Genomic DNA, 12013 nt, shown 5'->3' on the forward strand with positions numbered 1-12013 from the left:
TGGATTATGTGAAAGTTACGTTTCTGGAAGACTATTTTCTATTAGCGATTCCTCAGCGAGAAATTCCACTTAAATTAGGATATAGCCATTCCTGAGTTAAGTCAGAAATGCTGTTTTTATGTTTACAGTTCTTTAAATGTTACACCAATACTTTTGGCATAGGACTATAATAACGTTTGGAAATTGTACTGATGAAACATTTAACCATATAAAATTAGCAATCAACTTCTCAAAATTAGGTTCAAGAAAATGGTACTTGACTCAACATAATGGGGCACGCTAATGTTCCCATTGTATCAATATTGGTAGGGTCAGCTGACCAATGATCAAGCATCCGGCGGAACGCTTGTCTCTCAACCCAGGCCTGTTCTGCACAAATAAGGTCCCCAACGCCTGATTTTCCAATGTACTTAACTCTTCAATACTGCATATTCAGTGCTCTCATTGGGGATTAAACATATGGCTAAAGCACCCCTGCTCTGACTCATCAGGGTGCAGCCCACTGTCCCACAAATCGGACACCACTTTGATATCATTTGTGCTACCAAACTGCGTTCACTGCAACTAGTCTGCACATGCAGGACAGTAGAAGTTTGCCCGTAGCTTTAATTGCATCCTATTTTTTCAACGTCTGTTAAGACTAAAATACTGTTAATACAGTAGGCATTCCACATTAATTACATTGTTCTAACCTTAAATGGGTTTAGATTGCTAGACTGTTTAATTCTAAATGTTTGTTTTAATCTATGTTCGTCACTCCTTTTTGTTTTCTTTGCACTAATCTTTTTACTTCGTCCATCTCCTTTGGGACATTCTCTTCGTTTTCACTTCACGTAGCCACCACCTTGCACTATAGATTACCTTCACTTGCGGAAACTAGAATTTTTTTTAATTTGATATGATTTCCAACATTATTCAAGCAATGTTCTAAAGTTTCAAAGATGATTAATTGTGTGCTTTTCATTTAGTTTTTGTTTAGATGTCCTTTTTAATTGAAGATAATAAGTTTATATTTTAGGGTTTCATATGCCTACAAACTTTTCTACAGTTGGGACATTATTGTACCCCATTATTTTGTGTCCTGTACCATTTATTTTCTCTTAAATGCTGCCAGGGCACTAAAGATATAGCTTGAAAGCACTGCAAATTTCCATAAGACAAATTACTTCCTGATCCACAAAAGAGGTTGGAATGTGACCAAGAAGATGATTGCTAGATGGATTGTCTCTAATTTGGCCTGGCGCTATGTTGGATAATAGGAGAGCACATTACACCATGGTGTTGAGTGCAAGGCATGGGGCTTAGGCAGAGCAGCTGTACTTGACATCCACCTGGTCCTCTTATAACGAATTCTTTTTGGGTGCCCGGTGGGCAATATTGAATTGTTTTGCCGATGGGCACACGTGCTGCGAACGCCTATTACTTATCTCGCATGTTGCATACAAATGCATTGGGATTAGGCGAGTGAAGCGGCTAATACCGTGTAATCTACTGAGTGCAATAAGTTTGGTTCCCCAAAAGCTTGACTTTGGCCAAGGAGTGGGCAGAAATAATGGGAGTCCGCGACACTCATGCCCAGTGACACAATTGAATAGCTCCCGTCACTTTAGACAGGAGTTGTGGGCACGAGTAAACAATTCCCCTTTTTGCGACCTAAAGATGGATCTTGGTTTTGTGTGAACCACCACCACGTATCGTTCCTTCACAACTTTGAAAAGTCCACATGGTTCCAGAGGTATTTTGTACTTTATTTAAATCCTTTATGCAATGTTGGGGACACTGGTTTTCGTCCATTTAGACATAAGTACATTGCCTGTCTTTGGAGGGAAATGTTGACTCTTGTTTTTGTCTCCCTATATTCTTACACCTTGTTCTCTCTGTGGCGAAGTTGGAAATAAAACTGACTTGCTCCTAATGTGATCAGGTTCTGAAAGGATTAGTGTTCAGGCTTACTCTTTTCCTAACTAGACACTGCACTTACAGCATGTGTGGCCAGCTCAACTGTTTTATATACTGCATTCACTGAATAATAGAACGTTATGTATATTCAAGAGATTTTGTTTCTTTTTTAAATGTAGTAACTGATAATAGTGCCAGCCTTTCACTTGAAAAATGTTTTTGTTTGTTTTACCCTTAGGTATGTGGATGCCTACAGGACAGACAATTGGTAAGTAATCAGCCATACGTTTTTAAAATGATTGTATCACTCGGGCAATTCACTTCATCCTCTCCTACCTTTTGGTTCTTCCTAATGTAGTCTTCTCCACAGGCGGGTATGGGCCTACTGCGGGCCGGGGTGCTCCTCCTCCACCTCCGCCTTTTACTCCCTTCCTAGTGTCAACTCCTCCAGGAGGCTATGCTGCACCACAGGCCTTTCCACAAGGATATGCGACACCACCTCCATATGGTAAGTGACAAATTTATATACTCATATGTGTCAGACTCTTCAGTAAGGGAAACTAATCCCCAGCCATCCCTGTATATCTTTCGCTGTGTTATTGCAGGCTATGGCTATGGCCAACCCCCTCCCCCTCCTGATCAGTTCGTCCCATCAGGAGTTCCTCCACCGTCTGGTACTCCTGGAGCAGCGCCATTGGCGTTCCCTCCACCCCCAGGGCAGTCACCTCAGGATCTCAGTAAACCCCCTGGTGGTCAGCAAGACTTTGCTTTTAGCCAGTTTGGTAAGTGGTGTCCTTGTACAAGTTCCGCCCCTGTTTGTCATTTGGGTTTGGCTGGGTGGGCCGAAAGTCTCTTGAAGCACAATCTGTTGCCCATAAAACTTGCTTGGAGCATTCCTTGTGTTTTATTAAAAATGTGCATTAGAGACTTATTGCCCTTACAACAAATATATTTATATATAATACACTCCCATGTCTATCCCATCCATTACTGTAAATTCAGAATGCACCACTCCATGTCTAACCTTGCCATGCACAAAGCCCATTGCCTGGCTGGGTGGGATAACAGGTTGGGGTTGTAGTGCATGCCTTAACCATCCCACTTAAAAAGCCTGAAGAAATCACTCTTTCCAGGAAATGCCTGCTTTGTGAAATTGTCCGAGTGGATTTGAGCTCTCTGAAGGACATAAAAGGTAAGAGATGGTAGGTAGTGGTAGAACTTCCATCCTGATTTGGAGGCTTGTGGGGATCACATACATTGAAAAAAGCAGTCTGACCACCAGCTGAAGTGACACAGGCAGGTCCCAAGCAATTCATAATATGGATATCTCTAGTACCTCTAAAGTGAAATTTCAAGGTTTTCTACTTGGAAATATCTTATTTAGCTCATTGCACTATAATGAGAATAGTGGTCATTATGATTTGTCTGCATTGCGGACTATTCTATACAGCTGAAACCCCGGATTTCTCGTACAGTTATTGTGCAGTATTAGCGATTGTGCTACGGACAATAAGGAACTTCAAGCAATCTTGAGAAACTGGCATAGACATTCAAATCATGGATCATTAACTTTTCTGTGACCTTGTCTATATGCCAGCAACTAATTGTAGTCCACGGGCATAGTGGATGTATGTTACAAAACAGCAATATATTTCAGTGCTATGTGTACAAGTGTTCATATCACTTCTGTTAATACTGAGCTGAACGTAATCAAACACAGAGCCCAAAGGTTACTTACCTGTGGTTCGGTGTGTTACACATGCCCCAGCTGCTCCCCTCCATTTGGCATTATCGCATCAGTCCCCTAACGTCCTGTTTGTGCCAGTCCTTTTCCTCAGACATGCAGTCCGCCAACAGGAGCAGTGACAGGTTTAAAGCAGGATATTGTGGGACCTGCCACAGATAGCCTTAACGCCAGTGTAAGTCAGTTTTGGCTACTAGTTTTCAATTGGGATATTTCATCCCTTATTTTTTTTTAGGTTTGAGTAGTTATCCTTTAACCTCCCCATCTGACTAATGTAGTATGTACTTATTGAGGATGATTTTAAGTATGTATTTTTGTAAAAATATATATTTCACAATGTTTGTAGTTCTCAATACAATGTTTAGAGATACTGTGGCCTTTAATATGTAGTTTGTGTGCCCTGACAAATATATATTTTAAAACCTTAATTGCAGATCTTACTTTTAATTTATTTCCTGTAGCATTCATGTTGGGGGCTAATTACCCATGCCGGCCAATTCAATTAGTGGGGTTTACCACCTGCATTAAGACCTCGAAGTCCGCAAGAAAGGGCACCTTCTGGGGTTTAAAATGTTTTTGTTTGTGGAAACAATGAGTTGGTGCGTGTTAACGCCTAGTTTACCAGGCATCGAAAAGGCTAATTGATGAGCTTTTCCCCACGCCGTGCAATCAATTGGCTATGGGGCATATCCTGCGACTGATTGAACTCCCTCCAAAATGTTTAATCGCATTTTGTGTCCAGTGATTCCTCTTACAATCAAATTGTGCATAACTGGGTAACACTTTCACCTGTGTGTTAAACGGGAGATTCATAAGGTGCCTACACACTTGGCGATGTGCTAACTATTTGAGTGCATCGTGACTGAGATTGGCAAATCTGCTGTACAGCACGGCAGATCTAAAGATGCGATGTATGACCAGCGGGTACGCGCATCGTGATCGTGAATGGAAACTTACGATGTGGGCATATTTTACACGATTTGTCGTCACGGTTCGTCGGAATCTGGCAAATCGTGTAAAAAAAATCGCCAAGTGTGTAGGCACCTTTAGACTTAAGCCTGGTTAGTTACTCATGTTTTCCCTTAATAATAATAGAGTGGCTACATTAATTATATAGTCATTCATCTGGTCATTAGTGTCCGCAGGCAGCTGTAAGCAGAGTTCTAATTCAGCTAATTGTTTATCGCTTCCCCTCTTTACGTGTTTATCCCACAGTAATTAATTTTACAATATTTTGGATTATCTGATGATACCCCAGTGTGGAGCGCTTTGATGTACCTGACATTTGAATTAAACTTCCAGCAATGTAATAGCTGCAAAACAGCCTCTTGGTGTAAAGCTAAATGCACTGGGATCAGCACAAAATGCAATAGAGGTTGACCTTACAATGTTGTCAATATACAAATGTTGTCCTAAATACATTGTATATTGACCTTTGTCAATATACAATGTATTTAGGACAACATTTGACCAGTTCTCTCACAAAAGGGAACGTTGTAATCTGCCAGTGTGTATCATGGGGATATAGGGCTAATGGTCTTTATACACACTTTGCTGTTGTATTCAAAAACTACAAGTTTGTTAGATAATGGGACAGAAGCATGCCTGGCAAATGGATAACAGTAAGGGAGATATTCAATTGTATTTTGGGTGCCCAACCAAGCTATTAGGTTGTTGCCCCAATCGGGTGCAAGTACTAGGGACGCCCATTACTTCTGCTTGCTTCTGAGGGGTGAGCAGAAATGTGTGTGATTTCAACTGTTTGGGTGCCTAAACTACTGTTTCAAATAGTCTAGTCGGCTGCTAAAACCGGTTCACTTGGCGCAATAAGTAATGGACGCCTGTGACACTTGCTGGAACAACAGTTGAATAGCTCATTTGGGTGCCCGTTACTTTGGATGCGCAAAAAACAATTGAAACCCCCCCACCCCCCTAATTTTCTGGGGTTTCTTTATTTTCGTATCCTGGAGAGCAATAATATAATCCAGTGGTTCTTCACTCCAGTCCACAAGTACCTCCAACAGGTTATGTTTTGGTGGAGTTCTTTAATCATGCATCGGTGAGTTAATCTCTTAAATCTTGCTGTGTCTGTAATTAACCCACCCAGACAAAATTCCGAACATGATCTGTTGAGAAGATTTGAGGGTTTAAACTGCCTTGGCTATTGGCTGGTAAAAGTAGTTCTAAATACAGTGTCGGAATGTGGATAACGGAAATAAGGATATTTCCTTATTTGTCTTGTTAGAGCTACAGGTAAATTACCATGACACTTAAAACCTGCCTACATGCACAAATTTGATTTTAGGGTGTCAAAGCTTTTTAAACGCTGCATCTTCTGCTAAATCAGGCCCATGGTAGGGACAGTTTCGGATATTAAAGAAGATTCATGATAATCCCTAATCTGCATGCGCAGGACCTATTCTGTGAGATAACATGCAGGCCCCCCTATGCCTCTGCTTGATTAATGGGCAGGGGCGTTTGCAGGGTGGTGTGGGGGACGACCTGCGTTCCCAGAAACGTCATCCCCATTTTCCGGGAGTGACAAGGCCAGCGTCTCCGTCCATGGACGCAGACTTCCTGGGCTCAAGCCGGCCAGCCTGCATAAGTTATAGCTTACTCAGCTGACCGGTGGCGCACAACAGGTGATTTTAGCAGGATGGAATTGCAAAGGCAGTCCCCTTGATCAATAGAGGCTTAAGAAACACTAGTCAAGGTGCTACAAAACTTCATACAGAACTGTTAATTTTTAGCACTTCCATCTATTCCTGGTTTGCAGTCACTCCTTCACTCCACGGTTTCTTAATAAAACTGTATGAACTAAATTACCTATATAAATACCTAATATTTTCCATTTATTTGCTGTAGGATATGGACAGGACATGAGCGGGTTTGGACAGAGTTTCTCTGACCTCAACCAACAGCCCCCCTCTTACACGACAGGACCCGCTACACCAGCATCGGCAGGCCCGGCCGCTGGGGGAAGTGGCTTGGGACGAGGGCAGAATCACAATGTGCAAGGATTCCACCCTTATAGACGTTAACGTAAGGGAAACGTGTGCACAGTGGAGACTAGGACACATCCACCTCTGAACTTGTGACAATCGCCTGGTGAAGACACATCCTGCTAGTAGAGACTTGTGGAGGTTGTAAGTTTGAAGGAAAAGCTGTGGGTGTTTGGACAAGAGTTTTTCCATCATTTTTGACCCATCAGCACAAATAAAGCCAATGAGTCACTGGTTCCAAACAGGGTTTTGAAAACATCTGCAGCTTTAATGGAACTCTTCAGGTTTATTGGTTGTTTTTTTTGTTTTTGTTTTTTGTTTTGTTTTTTCTTTTTTTTTTTCCAGTTTTATTTTATTTTAATTTTTTTTTTAGGGAGGGGGGGGATTTTTTCTGAGCCTTTGTTTTACCATAATTGTAAACTTTTATGTTTAAAGATATAAAATATATACATTTAAAGATTGTGAATTTTTTAAAAGAAAATTTTCTACTATGTATGCAGGTTTATTTTTTAATTTAATGGCAGGGTTTCCGGTGACACTGGAGTTCAGAAGAATTTTAACTCCTTGCTTCTAAATATATTTTTCCTTTTAATTTTATTTTACTTTGAGGGTTGTGGGTTGTTGAGTGCAATAAGTCAACATCTCCGAATTACCCAATTAATTCCTACTGAGTGTAGTTCTTGATTTTGTTACTTGACATGAGGCAGAGTGCAGGGAACAGCCACCTGCTCCAAAGTCACAATGCAGAGACTTTAGTTTTGCCCCGTGCTTGTTGCATCTCTTTTGCAGATTTTCCGGGGTAATGGAGCCATCTCTAGATGTAAATTCCTCAGGCTGAAGGTGTGTAGTGCATTTTGCACTAACTGGTGAATACCTCCTGGTTTGAATAAAGAAAATAAATCCTTTTGGATTATAACTTGTCGTGTTCTCCTTCTTGTCTCTCTTTTTGTTAAGTGCTATGTCAATCAGATTTTTAAATAGCGGTTTCATATAAATGGTTTTGCTACAAAACCCATTTGCAGCAGCATAATTTAAGCTAACCAAGAACAGAACGGATATATATCCACATGCATACGTATGTATTTGAAATTTTGTCTTGAAGTGCACATTTATTTAGCTAATAACATGAAGAATTATGAACGAAGACCATGAAGGTCGATGGAACTAAATATGACCAAATGGTCATACCTAATATTGGTCAGACAAAGAAAAAACATCCCTGCATGAGTAACGTTAAAGGAACCAGTGATTATTTTTTTCTGCTTTATGATCAGTGGATCCAGTAAGCTGGTGATTGGAAGGCCGCTAGGAATGCTTTCAGCTCCACAGATTTTCTCATAGTACTGCTATATGGTGGCAGGCTCCTATAAAAGAGCATACTCAGCATGGATACTTTTGGGTATATATAGCACTCCTGGTCTTCACAACAGCAGAGGGGGAGAAAAAGGGGTGATCATGCATCAGTGAGGGTTCTGTGACTGTATATTAACAGGATCTGTTAATCTATTTCAGCTTGTGAAACTTGTCAAATGCCTACTAAACACCAACATGTTAATATATGCACTATTGTGTTCCTGTGCAGCATCCTGCTTCAGACTGCTACAATTCTTACCACATCTATAGGGCACAGTCCTGATAGAATCTTTTACAGATCTAAGTGTTCAGCCTGCAGTCATGTAATTTGCTGTGACATCTCATCATGCTCATGTGGATAATGATTCAATCCACATAGTGCTTTTGTTGCTGTTTGCACAGCCACCTTATGGCACACTGAGTCACCTAAGGGTGCTGAGGTGCCCAGGGGGAAATATTAAATAAATCAAGAATACAACCAAACAAGAGCCTCCTAATGTCTGAGCCTCTCCTGCAGGTACTAAATTAAAAAAAAAAAAAATAAATAAAATTGCAGGTGGAGATGACTGGGTTTAAGGAGGAGGGGAGCACAGCCTCAATAGAATTAACTATTTAGTGGCTACTTCTTAGCTTTCCCACTTCACCCAAAGTTTCCAGTGTCCCCCCAGATAGGATGGAAAATAAAGTAAATTTTAAGTAGTATAGTAGTGCTCTAGAAAAGATGTAGTTTGGTTTTTACCTTCTCCCTTTGTCAAGTTCTACTATTTATATACTCAACTTTCTTCTTCAGGGTCCATAGGCTCCACAGGGAGACCTTGGGGGTGTAGGTTGTATCTGGATCCTGGGCTTTGCTCCCAGGATGCACTGGTCCATCCTCCCCATACACTGAGCCAGAGGCACCTCAGTTATAGTTGGTGCCCTGGCTGAAGCTGGGTCACTGTTAACGCAGGGGGACTGGCTAGCCTCAAAGCTAATTTTATGATTTGGATAGGTGTTTTTTTTTTTTTTTCTTCCCTATCTTCAAAGGGCGCAGCAGCAGACTGTCCATAGGATGTCTGCGCTGCTGCTCAGTCACCCTGCTGGCCCCGCAACGACAGTACTGATCTTGGGCTCCTCGGCGGGACCCCGGAGTCTGTGCTAGCCGGGCCCTGCCGGACATCCCGGACTGCTGATGGATGTACGGGGGACAGGTAAGAGCGACCCGTCTTATCAGTAGTCCTACCTCCGAGGACAGACAGGAGGTTCTGGTGGTGGAAGCAGGCACACAATACCCTGCGCTCCACTAGGGACTTGTCGTTGGTAAGGGAGCCAGCGTCTCGGGGATTAGTTGGCAGCCTTCCCTGTTTAGCTGCTCCTCAGCGCACCTTTCTGCTGAGTTCTGGCCTTGCTGAGTGGTTTCCTCCGTTGGCCATTTTATCCTGGCGCATTGCAGATCTCTCAGGACAGCATGTGGTCCAGTTCCCCTGCGTACCTCTCTCTTAGGTCACTATAGCCTTCCCAGACTCTGAATCTGGGCAGTTCATGGTAGTGGCAATTTGCAGTATTCACATATAGGGATTACTGTGCTAGGTATCGAGTGGTTTAATTTAGGAAAATTATTTATTTTATATATATATATATATATATATATATATACTGTCTAATGAATAAATATGAACCTTATTGTGTTTGCTCTAAAAGTATTTGAATTTAAATAAAAAACTTGAGCACATATTAAAACTCAACTCAAAAAAGGAAAATCGTACTAATAATAAAGATAAAATAATAAATGAAACAACTTTCTTTTTGTAGCATGAGTCCAGATCACATAAAAGATACTGATTTGTCACACTGTATAGACATTAGAAGTTAACTTGTATCTTGTTTGAAATACATTCCATAGACACTGCAAAAATAGATGCTAATTCATGAGATGCAATCATCAGTTCATATGTGCATCTAATGAATATGCTTGTTTAATAAATGAACTGCTGTATCAAATAATCCCTGCACACTGGTGTCCCAGTATAGTGCTTGTAGAATAAGGAATTACCTTGATGAGAGACTCATATGATCGATAGTACTCTGCTTGACGTGGCCACGCTAAAAACCGTTGCATCGGCTGCTCCCTTGATGTGAACTTGTAGCCGGAGGTAGAGCAGGACAGCTGCTGGTGATGTTTGGTGGCTGGAATGATCTGTAGTCCGCTACTTCCTGTCTAGCCGCTATTGGTCTCAGCTTGCAGTGGCTTTGTTATTAGCGCTCCAGCTGCTCCCCAAAAAGGTGTTGATCGGTGGTAGCAAGAACAGGAGCTGTGACTGGAAACAACTAAGGTTGGAGGTTGACATCAGTTTATATCGATCCCTTTCCTTTACTACCAGCCATAGTTAGTGGTTCTTTGACCGCACATATATAGATTACAGTATTGTGAAGTCTGTCAAATACGGTTGTGTGCTGCACGGTGCCATCTTTCTGGACCAGTGAGTTGCATACTTTGTGAGTGGGGTCCAGTATAGCGCTTCCTGATTTTCCAAATATACTGTCAGACATGTCTGGCAAGGAGGTCGAGCGCAATGCTGCACCCACTCTGCTCTCCTGCAGGGTATGTGCTGCAGGGGTGAGTAAGGAGGATTTAACTCAGGATGGGTCATGTGTGAGGTGCTATCAGTTGCCTGGCCCCTCAAACCCCCCCCCCAACAACTGGACAGGAGCCCCCCTGGGCATTTTTTCCTCAGGTCCTGGCCTCTATTGCGGGTCGCCTTGTGGTCCCGGCTGTTTTACCTCATATGGGGTTACCCCAACAAACCATCGTTCCCTCTCAGGGTATTCCGCACTGTTTGCAGTCTACTCCTGTACCACAGTCTGTCACTCCCTACCTCACTTTATCCATTCCCTGAGGGGCACTGTAAGACGTGGGAATCTCCTCCTGTGGTTGAGTCTCATGTTACTCGCTTAATAAAAAGTGCCACACTACCCATGCCTTTCATTTCTTCCCTGAAGGATTCTACAGATAAGAAGGTGGAGATGTGCCTGAAATCAATTTACTCTCTCTCGGCAGTGGTTGCTCGTCTGTCCATGGCTATCTCATGGGTGGCTAAGGCAATAGAAGGTTGGGCAAGTATTCTGGAGGACACTTTACCCGAGGAGGCTCCTGAGACTCAGGTCTTTGATGGGCCACATTAGAGATGCGGCTGCTTATATTGATGAGGCTTCTTTGGATGCAAGTCTGCTGACCTCCAGAGTCTTGGGCGCGGCAGTATCTGCTCGCCGCTTCCTGTGGCTACACTCCTGGAGAGTGGACGTTGCCTCTAAAAAGGGCCTGGAGGCTTTGCCCTACAATGGGGAGATTTTGTTTGGCCTGGACCTGGACAAAATCGTAGACACTTTGGCAAAATCTAAATCAGATTTCTGCCATCAGCATCTGCACCTTCCAAGGTTAAAACCTCTTCCTTTCGTCCTCAAGGAAAGCCCAAAGGACAGTTGTTCCCTAGACAATCGGCAACCAAAACAACAACCAAGCCTAAGGAACAGGCAAGACGTCCTGCTTCCAAGTCAGAGGTTAAACCCTCACCCTGATGGGATGGGGATCCCAGAGTGGGAGGCCGTCTTCAGTTCGCCCAGTGCTGGTGTCAAACCACCAATGATGCTTGGGTAAAAGAAGTGGTCTCTCAGGGGTATGCTCTCTTATTACGGTGAAGATATCCCCACCAGTTTTTCTGTGCGAGCCCACCTGACAGGAACAAGGCCTTGCGCATACAGGTAGCCAGAGTCCTTGCTGAAAGCAGGGGGTAATTGTGCCAGTTCCTCTTTCTCAAAGAGGTGCGCCTGTCTGTCTTGGTGGTTACATCAACCATCAAGGAGGTACTCGAAGTCAGGCAGCAGTGACAGAAGTGTAATGCATTCTAACGTGGGGGGAGTGCCACCTCCCGGCAATTTCTGCAGGGTTCATTCCAGGAGTTCTCAATTGGGAAGCGGACTTTCTCAGCTGTCACGACGTGCATCCAGGGGACTGGTCTCTTCACCAAGAGGTGTTTCA

General features: G+C 42.8%; 1 protein-coding gene across 6 annotated transcripts in view; it reads left to right on the forward strand.

Annotated features, from left to right (window-relative positions):
- Window positions 1–7561, forward strand: part of DAZAP1 (DAZ associated protein 1) — a 39475-nt gene extending 31914 nt beyond the window's left edge. Inside the window, exons 9-13 of one of the 6 annotated variants that reach the window (XM_088460381.1) lie at window positions 2138–2167; window positions 2258–2407; window positions 2505–2681; window positions 3033–3091; window positions 6509–6593. In XM_088460381.1, coding sequence (XP_088316507.1) covers window positions 2138–2167; window positions 2258–2407; window positions 2505–2681; window positions 3033–3070 — 395 coding nt within the window. In that variant the 3' untranslated portion in view covers window positions 3071–3091; window positions 6509–6593. Of the gene's footprint in view, window positions 1–2137; window positions 2168–2257; window positions 2408–2504; window positions 2682–3032; window positions 3092–6508 lie in introns of all 6 variants that reach the window. The other 5 variants (XM_088460382.1, XM_088460379.1, XM_088460380.1 and 2 more) reach the window with 5 other exon arrangements.
- The last annotated feature ends 4452 nt before the right edge of the window (window positions 7562–12013 follow it).

The sequence above is a fragment of the Taudactylus pleione genome, unplaced genomic scaffold (assembly GCF_031769625.1).
Source record: "Taudactylus pleione unplaced genomic scaffold, aTauple2 ptg000044l, whole genome shotgun sequence".
NCBI lineage: Eukaryota > Metazoa > Chordata > Amphibia > Anura > Myobatrachidae > Taudactylus > Taudactylus pleione.